The 14,884-nt window shown below is 39.2% G+C and overlaps 1 protein-coding gene across 1 annotated transcript in view; it reads left to right on the top strand.

Moving 5' to 3' along the window:
• The window catches only part of RNF17 (ring finger protein 17), a 121,234-nt gene that overhangs the window by 59,318 nt on the left and 47,032 nt on the right, over window positions 1-14,884 (top strand). The window contains exons 19-22 of the mRNA XM_036832032.1: window positions 2,436-2,556; window positions 10,622-10,849; window positions 11,512-11,662; window positions 11,803-11,921. Coding sequence (XP_036687927.1) covers window positions 2,436-2,556; window positions 10,622-10,849; window positions 11,512-11,662; window positions 11,803-11,921 — 619 coding nt within the window. The remainder of the gene's footprint in view (window positions 1-2,435; window positions 2,557-10,621; window positions 10,850-11,511; window positions 11,663-11,802; window positions 11,922-14,884) is intronic.

The following is a 14,884-nucleotide window of genomic DNA, read 5'->3' on the forward strand; positions in this document are numbered from 1 at the left end:
ACATGAGGCAAAAATTTCCATTGAAGATCAAGTCACCCTCAGCGTGGCCTTTTGAAAGCCCTAAAGCCAGGAGTTAGCTTCTCTTGTTTCTCTTTGTTTTTGTCCTGGGTCTCTGTCCCTCATCTTGGAGTGATGGATGCTAAGGTATAATTTGCAGGAAAGTGAGGGGAGATGGGACATAACTGGTAAATAGTTTTTTTTGTTTTTGTTTCATTCTACTTGAGGGAATTTAAGTATAGGCTCTCGGCATATTTTGAAAAAAAGTTGCTTCTTTTTTGGAACAGTTTGGGTCTGGGATACACAGGCTGAGCGCTAGCCCACAGTTTGGTAACCCAGCAAGTTTAATGGCAAAATCTGATCTGAATTTACATGAAGATACAATGCTATATGTTGTAGTGATCTCCTTTACAGTGAGATATATTCCACTTCAGGATAGTCATGTTCGCTTCTGAGCTGCTGCCTCAGAATCACTGTGGGTATTACAAAATAAGCAATATATGTTCTATATAGCTTTTCTCATTTTGAAGAATTCTGAAACATGTCTGGCCCCAAGGGATTTGGATAGGGGACTTGAAAGCTGTTATTATCTGGGATTTTGATCTTTTTCAAAGCTGTGACCAACGTGGGCTGTGTTGGTCTTAACAAGTACTAGTGCAGGATACACACGAGCATGGCTACTTAGGGTTGACTTAAGGGACTTCCAAAGGTACTTTTTACTGTATCCATTTTTTTCATTTTCATCATACTCCGATCTAGTAAACCCAAAATATCATGAGATTATTAGCCTGTTTTACGAGGGAATTGAAGCTTAAAGATCATTGCTCAAGGCCACATAACCTAGAAATGATTGCATATTTGTGTTAATTTATTCACTTTAACATAAGACATTGTTCTGACGTAGTAGTTCTGTTGAAGAGGAATATGATGATAGAAATTGTACCCTTAGTCTATAGAATTTTTATGTCTGGATTCTCTGATATAAACAGTAAATTAAGGGCCTCTTAGTCTTGAGTAATCTCCACTGATTTCGAGCTGACTTCAACGTGCTTTAATTCTGCTTCTCAGCTTTCCTTTTGGTATTTTATTCTGTTGGTTTTTAGCTCTCCCTTTAACATCTCCTCCCGAGGTTAACCCATGAAGACTTGACTCCTGGGTTTCTCTCTTGACTCCCCCCTTTTTCATTCTCAATTACTTGTTATACCAGTAATATCTAAACACAAGTTGTAGTGTATCTTAACCTAGAAAATTTGATTTAAGGAATGCCAGAAGGCCCCACCGACCTAAAACATCTTTCCCCGTTAACCTGCACAGTGATGAGATTAGTATACATTTTTACCTTACAAAGCAAGAGACATTTAAATTTTAATTAGGAGCAGAGCAGGGAAGATGGTGAAGGTACAGCACCATGGGAAGCTGGCCCTGTGGAATAAAGAACCTGTGCACGGGCAGTATGAAATCAAAGCACTAAAGGGAACACAAGAGATGGAAAGTGAGGAGATTAGAGTTTACTGAGGCTCAGAGTTGCTTAGCTTTTTGTTTCTAGATAATTTATCTGGTCCATTAAAAAAGTAGTCAGGAATCATTTTTAAGCTCTTGAAAAAAAGCTTTCTAACATGTATTCTTATAACTGGGTAATACAGGATGTTACTGCTGGTAATGACTTATCTTTTTATTTGGAATCATCATTCTCTTAGCACCTGCCAGCTACTGTTGTATAGAAGTATAGGCGTAAACCGATCTCAGTGCACATAGAACTGTGTGTTTCCTAAAGAAATTCCTCTGTCATTTATTCAAATGCATATTGAGCAGGCCCTCTATGCTATGTACTATAAATAAGTAAATAGGCACACGAGGTGTAACTTCACCCTCAGCTAACTCCCAGTTTAGATTAAGAAATAGACCTAATGGTTTGTCCTAAAAACAGAAGGACGGGGAAAAATTCCACTTAATGCTCTGGGTTGAGTTTTTGTTGTTTTAAACTTTGTGCTGTTTTTTTTGTTGTTGTTTTTTGGTGCCATTCTTATAAAAGCTGTAAAACTTCGCAAATAAGCACTGTCCTGAATTAACTTTCATTCATTTCTTTTGTCCTCTGGAACTTGGCAGAATCCAATAAAACAGTTTAAAAACACAACAGAATGCTGCTTCAATAAATGTATGTCACTATGTTTTTTCTGAATCTAAAAGCTTTAAGCTGCTTTTGGTTCATTGTGGAACAGTGCACAGTAACCTAAAATGAAAATTTTATTAACATTGGCAGTTCTTTTATGTGTGAATAATGCTACTTTTACCCCAGAGAGAGACTGACATTATTGAGCAGGAAACCTCATGGATGCAAAATGAAGGAAATTAAGTTCTCAGGTTTTTAAAAATTGCTTTTTAGTATATTTTGGGACATATTTATTTCTTTCCCCAAACTAGTCTTAATGGTTTTACAGAAATTCTGGAAGACAATGTGCTCTTAGTTGAGCTTTTCGATTTTCTTGGTGCTCCTGGAATGACTCCTACCAGTATTAATGACCAGCTAGTCAAAGAGGGCCTAGCATCTTATGAAGTAGGGTAAGTGGACCTGTAAACTTTTATTTTTAGTTCATATGTAACACTTCACAAGAAGGGAAACTGGCATATCATTCCCCATTGATTATCTGCTTAGGCTATAGACTTGGGAGCTTTTCCCTGTTAATGGGTCAGTAAAAAGAGAAGGAAAAATAATTGGAGTCTTTAGCCTAGTGGGAATAGAGTGGCTTTTTCCTTCATCTATAAGGGATTCTACAACAACAAGAATGGCTCCTGGAGATGGAGGGTGCTTCTAAGAAAAGGAGACTGGCATCTTACTCTAGGTGGGATGTCTGCTTAGGTGGCCTCCTGAACCTTTTGTGAAGAGGATCAGGAAGAGAAACGGCAGGGTAGAGCGTGAGCATAGTAGTAGAGAAGCCCATGTTCTCATCTGGAGAAATGTGAATTTTTCCTGGGTTCAAGTAGATACTTTCAAAGAGACCCAGGCTTGAGCCATTGTGCTAATAGGCCAGGCCAGTGGTTGAGGCGACCCCAGAATCAGAAGAACAGAGTGGTGCTAGGGAGGGTGGGAGGGTTTGAAGTCAAGACACAGCAGTTCTTCCACAATAGTGACTTGTGCAGTGAGGTTGGCCCCTGAGGGGTCTTCTGAAGAACTCCCTCTCACAGCCATTAAGAAAAAGCCAATATTTGATAACACCCACACGTGATGCCTGCCAGGGTAAGCCAGAGAAGCAGTGACATGACACCCAGCAGAGGCCTGCAGTGACATGCTCAGCATGTGGTCTGGCTCTCCCCCCCCCGCCTCCACCCTAACAAGGGAGGAATGGAGCTAGTAGCAGAAGAGAGGGCCTGCCCTTCTTCCACTGTAGGTCCTAAGCGAGGGAGGGAAAGAAAGGAGGGGAAACATTTCAATGTATTGGACTGAGTTTTCTTTTTTTTTTTTTAAAGTAGGGTTATTGAGATATATAACATATACAATAAGAAATTCACCCTTTTTAGGTACAGTTATGAGTTTTGATAAATACATATAGTCATGCAACCATCATCACAGTCAAGATGGAGACTATTTCCTCACCCCTCAGAGTTCCCTCTTGTGCCTTTACGTAGTCTCCTTCCGCCACACCCGCTCCTTGGCAGCTACTGATCTAATCTCTGTCTCCATAATTCTGACTCTTCCACCACTTCATATAAATGGAGTCATATAATAGTTTGCCTTTTTGTGTCTGGCTTTTCCATGTAGCACAATGCTTTTGAGATTCAATCATGTTGTTGCCTATATCAGTAGTTTTTATTGCTCTGCTCGTTTCATTGTATGGATGCACCACAACATTATATATTCACCAATTGATGGACATTTGGGCTATTTCCAGTTTGGGGAGATTTTATGCATAGAACTTGCATACAGGTGTTTGTGTAGACATATGTGTGTTTTCTTTTCTCTTGAGTAAATACCTAGGGAAATTGCTGCTTGTAAGGTAAGTTTATTTCTAACTTTGTGAGAACCTGCCAGATGTTTGTGTATGAGAGTTCTATTCTCCATTCTTGCCAGCACTTGAATTTATCATTTTGTGTTTATATTAGCCCTTCTGATAGGAGTATTGTGGTATTTCATAGTGGTTTTCATTTTAATTTCCTTAATGACATTAAGGATCTTAACAAGTGCTTATTTGCCATCTGTATCCGTTCTTTGGTGAAGTATCTTTTCAGATGTTTTGCTCTTTTAAAACATTGTTGCTTATTGTTATTGAAATAGGAAAGTTGTTTATACATTCTAGATACAAGTCTTTCATTAGCCATATGTTTTGCAAATATTTTCTTCCAATCTGACTTCCTAAAGTGTCTTTCAAAAAGCAGAAGGGGGACTTCCCTGGTGGCGCAGTGGTTAAGGATCTGCCTGCCAATGCAGGGGACACGGGTTCGATCCCTAGTCCGGGAAGATCCCACATGCTCCGGAGCAACAAAGGCCGTGCGCCACAACTACTGAGCCTGTGCTCTAGAGCCCGCGAGCCACAACTACTGAGCCCGCGTGCCTAGAGCCCGTGCTCCACAACAAGAGAAGCCACTGCAATGAGAAGCCTGCGCGCCGCAACTAAGAGTAGCCCCTGCTCGCCGCAACTAGAGAAAGCGCACACGCAGCAATGGAGACCCAACGCAGCCAAAAATAAATAAATAAATAAATTTATTTAAAAAAAAGCAGAAGGTTCTGGTTTTGAAGTTCAGTTTGACAATTTTTTTTCTTTTATAAATTCAGGCACTTGTGTTTAGGTAAGAAATCTTTGCCTAACCCCAGGTCATAAAGGTTTTCTCCTGTGTATTCTCCTGAAGTTTTATAGTTTTTTGTTTCATATTCAGGTCTGTCACCCTCTTTATTCTGTTAGATAGGCTTTGTTTTCTGGAGCAGCGTTGGGTTCAGAACGTGGAGCGGAGGGCACAGAGTCCCCGTGCGCTTCCTGCCCCGCGCGGGCACAGCCTCCCCGCCGTCATCAGCCACCAAGGGGTTGTGTGCGCTGCTCTCAGTGAGGCTGTACTGATGTGTCAGAATCATCAAAGTCCATGGTTTATATCAGTGTATGTTCTGTGGGTTTTAACATATGTAATGACTTGAATCCACCATTGTAGTATCATGCAGAGTATTTTCACTGTCCTAAAACTCTGTGAGAGCCTATTCATCTTTCCCTCCTCTCTAGCTTCTGGCAAGCACTGATCTTTTTACTGTCTCCGTAGTTTTTTCTTTTCCACATTGGAATCATACAGTCTGTAGCCTTCTCAGATTGGCTTCTTTCACTTAGTAATATGCACTTAGGGTTCCTCTATGTCTTTTTCTGGCTTGACAGCTCGTTGCTTTTTAGCACTGAATAATATTCCATTGTCTAGTTGCACCACAGTTTATTTATCCATTCACCTACCGAAGGACATCTTGGTTGCTTCTAAGTTTTGGCAATTATTAATAAAGCTGCTATAGACGTTGCGTGCAGGTTTTTGTGTGGACGTAAGTTTTCAACTCCTTTGGGTAAATACCAAGTAGCACAGTTGCTGGATCCTATGATAAGAGTATGTTTAGTTTTATAAGAAACCGCCAAACTGTCTTCCACAGTGGCTGTTCCAGTTTGCGTTCCCACCAGCAGTGAGTGAGGGTTCCTGTTGCTCCACATCCTCGCCAGCATTTGGTGCTGTCGGTGTTCCAGATTCTGGTGGCTTAGTAGATGTTTAGTGGTGTCTCATATTTGTTTCAATTTGCATTTGCATAATTCTTACCTCACACTATACAAAAAGGCTAGCTCAAATGGATTATACTCTTAGAATTAAGAGCTAAAAGTAAACTTCCAGAAGAAAAAAGGAGGAAATCTTCAGTACAGTGGATTGAGCAAAGATATCTAAGACACCAAAAGCACAGTCCATAAAAGAGAAGAAATGATAAGTTTGTCCTCATCGTATTTAAAACATGTACATTTCAAAAGACACTATTAAGTAAGTGAAAGACAAACAACAGACTGGGAGAAAATACTTGCAGAACGTATCCTATAAAGGACTTGTATTTGGAATTCCTAGAACTCTTAAAACTCAATAAGAAGACAGTCCAACCAAAGAAAATGGATGAAATATATGAACAGACATTTACCAGAGAAGATACACAATTGGCTAATTGGTACATGAAAGATGCTCAATGTCATTAATCATCAGGGAAATGCAGATTAAAGCCATAATGAGGTACCATTTCTCCCCCACTAGAACAGCTGTTACATATAAGAGAGGCAATTACAGATGCTGGTGAGGACGTGGAGTAACCCTCATTACTGGGGGGCGTAGAATGGTGTGTAGCTCTTTGGAAAATGGCTTGTGGATGTCTCAAAATTTAAACATAAAAGTACCATAAAACCTAGTAATTCCTCTCCTAGGTATCTACCCAGGAGAAATGAAAACATATGTCCATACACAAACTTGCAAGCAGTTGTTCGTAGCAGCACTATTCATATTCTAGCCAAAAATTGGAAACAATGTAAATATCCAGTGACTGGTGAATAGACAAAACACAGTATATTCCTGCAGTGGGATATTGTTCGGCCATAAAAAGAAACAAACTGACACGTCTACTTCATGGATAAACCTCGGAAATTTCTTTTTAAATATTTCTTTATTTATTTGGCTGTGCTGGGTCTTAGTTGCAGCACGTGGGATCTTCGTTGCGGCATGTGGCATCTAGTTCCCTGACTAGGGATCAAACCCAGCCCCCGGGAATTGGGAGCACAGAATCTTAACCACTGGACCACCAGGGAAGTCCCTAAACCTCAGAAATTTTAATCTAGGTAAAAGAAGCCAGAAACACGAGATTACTAATTGTATGATATGTCCAGAAAAGGCAAACTAATAGATACAGAAAGTAGATCAGGGGTTGCCTGGGGCTAGAAGTGGGCACAAGGATTAAGGGTAAATGGACGTGGGGTGTCTTATGGGGGTGTATGTGTGAAAATGTTCTAAAACTGATTGATGCTGATGGTTATACCATTTGGTAAAGTTACTGTCATACACTTGAAATGGGTGAACTTTTTGACATCTAAGATACACCTCAATAAACTTGTTTTTTTAAAAAAAATAGCCCATTAGCTAATAGTCCTTCTTATTGTTCAGTTATATAAGCGAGAAATATTTACAGACTGACTTGTTATCTGTACTCAGTGGTGAGTAAGGTTGGTTTGTAGTAGGAAAGGAGATGGTCAGTCTGACCTTTCAGTGCCATAAGGGCTGTGCAAAGGGTAATTACAGTGCCGTGGGAATCCTGGAGGGCTCACCAGTGGAGCTCTCACTTAAGCTGAATTCTTTACTACAACCAGGAGTGAAGACCTGCATTCAGGAAAAATAGGTGTGTTTATGTATTGTTAGTTCAGTCACACAGCTAACGGACAGGAAAAAAGGTAGTAGTGGCTGGTATGGCGGGAGAAACGCAGAGACTATATAATTGAGGAACCTCAGTCACTGAGAAGTAGATTACAGTCCTTTTCAAACGCTTGAATGTGTTTGCACGTTATCCCTTGAAGAAAGGGGAGCTACTGAAGGATTTTAAACAGAGGACTGAGAGATTTGCATTTTAGAAAGCTGTCTCTGATGGCAAGTTTTCGAAAAACACCTGGAGATGGAAAATGGCTAGATGATGAAACATAAAGGAGGTGAGCATCACAAGACCCTGCTGCTCATTGTAGGTGAGGAAGAGGAGGGAGTTGAGGTTGACTCTGAGGATCACTGGCCTGACCACTGGTGACTGGTGACACTGTTCCCTGAGAACAGAGCACAGGTTTGCGGGGAGAGTGAAGGCAACACCCGCTCTGGGTGTATTGTGTGAGGTCCTGTGGCTATTAAAGCAGAGGGAGAATCTCCAAGCAGCAAAAGCATTGTGCAGTGGTCGGGAGCCGTGGGTCACGCCCTCGGCCGTGGGACCGCAGGGGTCACGTGATGAGAGGGAGGAGCAGGCATTGCAGTGGCTAAGGAAGGTGGGTGAGGGGAGCGGCAGGCACGTTCACTCACCCTTAGTGCTCAGGCTTGTACTCAGCAAGGGCAAATCCAGGTCTCCTGGGTCAGCCTGAAATTTGTACCATTTGGGAGACCCCATTTTAAGAAAAAGAATACAAAATTGTAACTATAGAATTAAAAAAACAAAAGTAATATTCATGTAGACTGGCAAAAGAAATCAACGAATTACAGATTTTCAAAAGTTGACAAATACCACAAATGTTAGAAAATTCAGACTCATCTGTAAAATACTTTCTTTTTTAGCTGTATACTGATTACCACATGAAATGTCAGATTTTGTGATATCCCTATGGAGAGAACAGAAAAGTAATCCAGTCTTTTCTCTAGTGTGGCTGATTGAAATTTGTTTATTGGTAATTTTTTTTTTAAGTTTTTTTTTTTAGAGCCATAGCTCAATTATTGGTAATGTCATGTAAATTTCTAAAAATCAGAGTTAATTTTAGGAGAATCTATTATTTGTTTCATGGATTTATACATATATTATATATATACATAATATTCAAGACACTTCAAGTTTTATTATAATGAATCTTTAATACAATTTGATTTGACATTTATTAATGTATTGATTTATGATTTAATTTGTTTATTAACAGGGTAACCCTATTTCTCATCCAAACTGGGACATGTTTAAGAATGAAAGAGAAGCACTGTTATGCCAGAAAAACAAGTGTACAGTGGCTCAGTTACTCATTACACATAGTGGTGCATTAGCTTTGTATTGAACCTTGTTTTCATGTGTGACACTAAGGTTACGGGAGCATTTCTGGAACCCACTGCTGCACCAAGATGGCTAGCAATAGAGTAACTCCACAGGACGTGTCGTGAGCCACAAAACTGTATCCCACTAAATCCAAACTAAATGTGTCTCCAGCTCAGCTTCCCCTTAGCCAACCCAGAATGCTTTGGCCAACACCCAAGATGAGAAAAAATAGGACAGAGGAAAAGTGGGAGTGGAAAGAGCCCGTGATCTTAACTAATTGCAGTTACAATATTTACTTTTGAAAATTTTATAAAAGCACATTGCTTTGCCCCTCCCAAGGTACCAGTTTTCATAAACCACCTCTGCTGCTCTGGCAGCCCAGCCGGTCTCCTTGCCCTTCCATACCCGGACTGCCAATTCCTGAGGAGTGCAGCCAGTCCCACTGTCTTCATAGAATCTACTGCCTGTCCTCAGAGTAGCACATGAGCTTCCCTGGGTCAGTGCGTGCCCTGAGCGCCTGAGGCCTAAGAGGAAAAGAGCTGTGAAGTCCCACAGTCTAGTCTGTTGGGCTCAACTATAGCATGTACGCACACCATCCTTTATAAAATAAAACATGATGCTTCCCAAATATTCTGGCCCCTGTCTACCTTAAGGTTCATGCCGTGTCCTACTGCTTTACTACGTCAAAGCTACGTGTTTTCTTTTGGTTTCTGGAATGCCTCACTAACTTCTGCTTGTCCTTTTAAAATCTCAGTTGAAATGTCATTTAATCAAGAGACACCTTCTCCAACTCACAGACTGGGTTAGATTTCGCTGGCCTATGCCCTTGTTCTGTATAATTTTTTTTGTGTGTAATTATGTGATCTCTCAGTATCACAATAGCATAAGCTCCAGGAGGACCGGAACCCTGCTTATTTTGTCCACTGCCATATCTCTGGGATCTAGCATTCTCGGCTCACAGTATGTACCCAGGAAATATTAGTTGAATGAAAGAAATGAGTACCTGGGTCTGGAAGGTACTCTCTTCTGGAAGAAGAGAGACCTGGTTAGGTGATTCAGATGGCGAGTTAACATATACATAATAAATGAGTCCATCACTTTCATCAATCATCCCAGTCTTCCTAGGTGAAGATGCAAGTCTGAGCATTATCACTTACAGGAGAGAGAAGTTAAAAAAAAAAAAAAAAAATAGATCGGGAACCTGAAACTAAAGAAAAACCAGGAACCAAAGAAAGAGAACATTTCAAGGAGGAAAGAGCTAGTTTAGGCTCAGAGTTGATGTTGAGTAAGGACTGAAAACTGTCCATTAGATTTGGAAGGAAAAACTGTTAGTCTCCTTGGTTAGCAAAATCTCAAGCTTATTGTGAAAGAACTTAAGTTTTTTCCTTTAAAGAATTTTGACATTAATTATTTGTGATTAGAATCTGAACTAATCTGATTCGTTAAACATTCTAAACACTTCATTAATTTTGCTTATTAAGATATTTTAAAATAGCAGTTGTTTTCCACTTATATTCTCAAACGGATTGATACTTTTTAGTCAAGGAGAAATATTCAAGTTACCAAAAAAAAAAAAACACTGAATAATTCTGTTCCTTTGTGAGTACAAAATATCAGTGGGAAATTGTGTAATTGTGAGCACACTTGGTATTTTAAACTGTTTTTAAAATAGAAAGTTTGGCTTTTACATTTTTTTTTCCTCTTTGTCCTTTGTTAATCATTAAGAACTCTTTTTTTAAAAAAGACTAAAATTTCTGTTAGTATCAAAACTGCAAAGCAGTGAATCATATCTAAAAATTATTCATCTCTAGATCTAAGCAAATACAAACATAAATATTTTGCAAACTACTCTTTTTGCTAATGGGTTTTGTTATTTTTCAGATATACCCTCAAAGATAATTCCAAAAAGCATACTGAAGTATGGGATCCTTCTCCAGAAGAAATTATTTCAAATGAAGTAAACAACTTAAATCCTGTATTTGCAAAATCTCTATCTAATGAGGATCTGCAGTCACTTTATTATAAGGAACTGCCTGTGTACATCTGCAGTGTAGTGTCTCCTGAGAAGATTTATGTTCAGTGGTTATTAACAGAAAACTTACTTCATAGGTATAACATTCAAAGAAAACATTGTGCATGTAGCTTTATTCTTTTTTCTATATTTCGTGTCAAAGATCTAGAAGTCATAAATGCAGAATTTTGAAAGTACAAAATTATTTCAGCTAAATATTCACTAAAAAACCAGTTAAAAGTATACAAATAGTATTTTTACTGGTTATTTTCACTGTGTTAGGGTTTATAAATTCCACAAATGCTTACTGAGTGCCTATTATTTGACAGCCAGTATTAATAGGTGTTGGGGGATACAGTGGTAAAAACATGGACAAGCTTGTGCTGTCATGGAGCTTAAATTCTAGTAGAGGGAGTGACAGTGAACAAAGTATTCAGTGCAGCAGATGATGATGAAGACGAGAAAAATCAAGCAGTGGGGGAGGAGGACCTCACAGAGTCAGTGACTCTTGAAATGGACCCTGAAGGCAGGGAGGGAGGGAGGGAGCCACGAAGATGCCTGGGAGAAGCTCACGTCAGGCAGAGGGAAGAACTAGTTCCAGACCCTGCAGTGGAAATGTGGTTGGGTGTCCAAGGAAGAACAAGGTAGCCGGTTTGTTTGGAATAGAATGAGGGAGGGAGGACAGTAGAAGACAGGGAGTCAGGGAATTGTACGTTACAAGAAAAGGTTTCGAGAGTTAAAATTTTTTTTCTTTACATAGTTTAGGGGAAAAGATGGTCGCTGCTTATGAAAACTCAAAATGGGAACCTGTTAAATGGAAGAATGATATGCACTGTGCTGTTAAGATCCCAAATGAAAATCAGTGGCAAAGGGGCCAGATCATCAGAATGGTTACAGACACATTGGTAGAGGTAAATGCAGCGTTAAAAATATAATCATGAAAGTGAATGCATTTTGTATGTTCATCCAATTTTTATTATGCTTTTCAGTTTGCAAAAAAAAATTTTTTAAGCACTGTCTTTCCATAGACTTAAAGTTATTGTTTTCATAGGTCTTGCTGTATGACGTGGGTGTTGAACTAGTAGTGAATATTAACTGTTTAAGAGAACTTGAAGAAAACCTAAAGACAATGAGAAGATTATCTTTGGAATGCTCTCTTGTTGATATAAGGTAGTTTTTAGCTGAGTAAATTTTCTCATTATTGAATATGACTTTATGTTTCTTTTTGGGTGGATTCTTATCAGTTTTGATTTTTCTGACATATTCTGAAATTTTCATAAGATCTAGTTGATTTGTCTAGTTAATTTTAAGGTTTTAAGAAGCAGGAAAGAGCAACTTCCCTGGCGGTCCAGTGGTTTAGACTCTGCACCTCCACTGCAGGGGGCGTGGGTTCAATACGTGGTCAAGGAACTAAGATCCCACATGCCGCATGGTGTGGCCGAAAAATTAAAAAACAAAAACAGGAAAGATAAAAATATGAAGCACATAAACTTTGGTGATATCTAGAAAGAATTCAAACTGTTAAAACAAAAAAACCTTGAGGCACACAAGCAGGTAGAAATAAAATGTATTTCATAAGCTTAGAATTGCATGGAAAGCTAAAAATGTGTAAATTACCAGAAAGAGTGAATTAGGATTCTGGGAAATGGCAAGGCATAATTGTAGAGTCCGCTAGAATCCTACCATAAACACATAAACATGGATGCAAATCTGCAGACTGCATGGTCAACATCTACAACGAAAGTAGGCAACACAAGCAGGGGGGGTGCTCCACAAACCAGACCCTGTGGTGTCACACTTGTTGGGGAGGATGGAGAGGGAAAGCTGCCTGGGGTACTCACAGGTCTGAAAATAGGAATTGGCAACAGCATTTCACTGGAGCACGCAGGCCAACTTGAGAACAGCAACCAAAACTGAGATGCAGGGTGCTCTTTGTAGTTGAATGTGAGAGCTCTGTGACAGGCCGGTGTTTCATGGTACTGAAGCCTTCTTAGCCATACAAGCTCTCTTCCAGGAACCCCAGACAGAGGAGAATCTGCTGGGAAGAGAGCCTGATTTGAGCAAGGCAGACAGTGGGGCAAAGGAAAGAAAAGATGCAGATAAAAGTAGAGAGCAAGGTATGAAGCCATGTTGTCTGTCACTTTGGGAGAATGACACAAGTCAGAGTTCCAGAGCCATGAAGCTCCAAAAGCAGTTGTGATCCCCCCCTTCTCCTGAAGTACAGGAAATTTTGCTTCACTTAAAACATTAGTGAAAGAAAGGATTACAGTCAAACTCCTTACAAATTATTATGAGAAAAGAATTAGGAGCCAAATAATATCCCTAGAGGCAGTGGAATCCATGAAAAAGACAGGCTTACAAAACAGTGATATTCCAAAGTAAACTAAAAAATTTAGAAAATGATAGACACTATGAAGAACAACATAAAATAGAATTAGAAAAACTCAAGATTGATTACAGAAAAAGGAAGATTTGAAAAGAGATGATAGCACTCAGGAAGGAAAAGAAAATCATATCAGAATGTAGACTAAACTAGAAAAAACACAAAGCAAATAAGTAATAGAAAATGTCTTAAAGAGAAATACAAGGGACTTCCCTGCTGGCACAGTGGTTAAGAATCCACCTGCCAATGCAGGGGACACGGGTTCGATCCCTGGTCCGGGAAGATCCCACATGCTGCAGAGCAACTAAGCCTGTGCGCCACAACTACTGAGCCTGGATTCTAGAGCCCGCAAACCGCGACTACTGAGTCCACGTGCCACAACTACTGAAGCCCGCGTGCCTAGAGCCTGTGCTCCGCAAGAAGAGAAGCCACCGCAATGAGAAGCCTGCACACCGCAACAGAGTAGCCCTTGCTCACTGCAAGTAGAGAAAGCCTGCGCACAGCAACGAAGACCCAACGCAGCCAAAAATAAATAAGTAAATAAATTAATTTAAATAAATAAATAAATGTTTAAAAAAAGAAATACAAGATCAAAAGGAGGGCAGATCTTTTTAATTAAAAAATTAAAAATCAAAGGATTTAAAAGAAAACAAAAGATACATAAAGTAGAGACCTAATATACATGTAATAGGAATGTCAAAGAACAAGACTAAAAGAAATAGATCAAAACAAGTACTAAAAACCCAATTTAAAAAAGTGTCCCTAAAATAAAAGACTATTTTAAAAAATACATTGAAAAGGCACACTGCCTATCTTGGAAAATCGGTTCAGGAATGCCAACACTGAGAGATTATCTAGTAAAATCACTGATTCGCGAGAGAAATAAAATAACATTGTCATCACCAACACTTTATGCCAGAAGGTAAGAGAGTAACATTCTAAAAATACTCAAAAGAAAATGGCAAGCTGTGGGTTTTATATCCAGCCAACTGACTTTCAGGTATTGATATAAAGACCACCGAATACTGATTTCATCACTCAGGGAATATTGTTTCCAGGAACGGTCCCTGTGAGAGAACAAGTTTTAGGTAACCAACAAGAGAGATTTTGACATAAGGACTGTGGTGAGCATTACATTTATTTTACCAAAAGAACCAAAATTAAGTGATCGTTATTAGGGAAACAGTATAGAATGCAAAGTAGATCAGCCACAATTTCAAAGAATGGAGGGAGAAAAGAGAGTATATGTGAGTAGTTGAATCAACTTCCTGTTGTCACATTGGTATTAACTAGGAGTAAGTACTTCAAATAAGTTAGGGAAAAGAGAAGAGGTTACTAACAATATCGATTTAACGTTAGAACAACGTTAATATTTCATGCAGACAAATCAGTAAAAATAGTAAGTAAAATGAAATTAACTGTATGTAGTGGTGGTATAGCCTCTCAGAGAGGAACTTTTTCAAGTGACTTTAAAACACAATAAGTTGACTGTACATGCTTACCAAAATATATCCTAAGGACAAGAAATAACTGCCCCCCCAAGTCAGCTGTTTTTATTAATCCCAGAGTTGGTTGTAGTGTTACTGAAGCTGTTGGGTGTGTGTTGTGGGATAATTCAAAATAGTAATTATGTACATATCATTAAGAACAGGTGTGGTTGTTAGATGGTAAAAATGTAAGATTAAGGTTGATTTACCTTGTACTCCTGATTTTGAATTCAAAGTATCAGTAGAAACTGATAAGGTATTTT

Source organism: Balaenoptera musculus, chromosome 18 (genome assembly GCF_009873245.2).
Source record: "Balaenoptera musculus isolate JJ_BM4_2016_0621 chromosome 18, mBalMus1.pri.v3, whole genome shotgun sequence".
NCBI classification, from domain to species: Eukaryota; Metazoa; Chordata; class Mammalia; order Artiodactyla; family Balaenopteridae; genus Balaenoptera; species Balaenoptera musculus.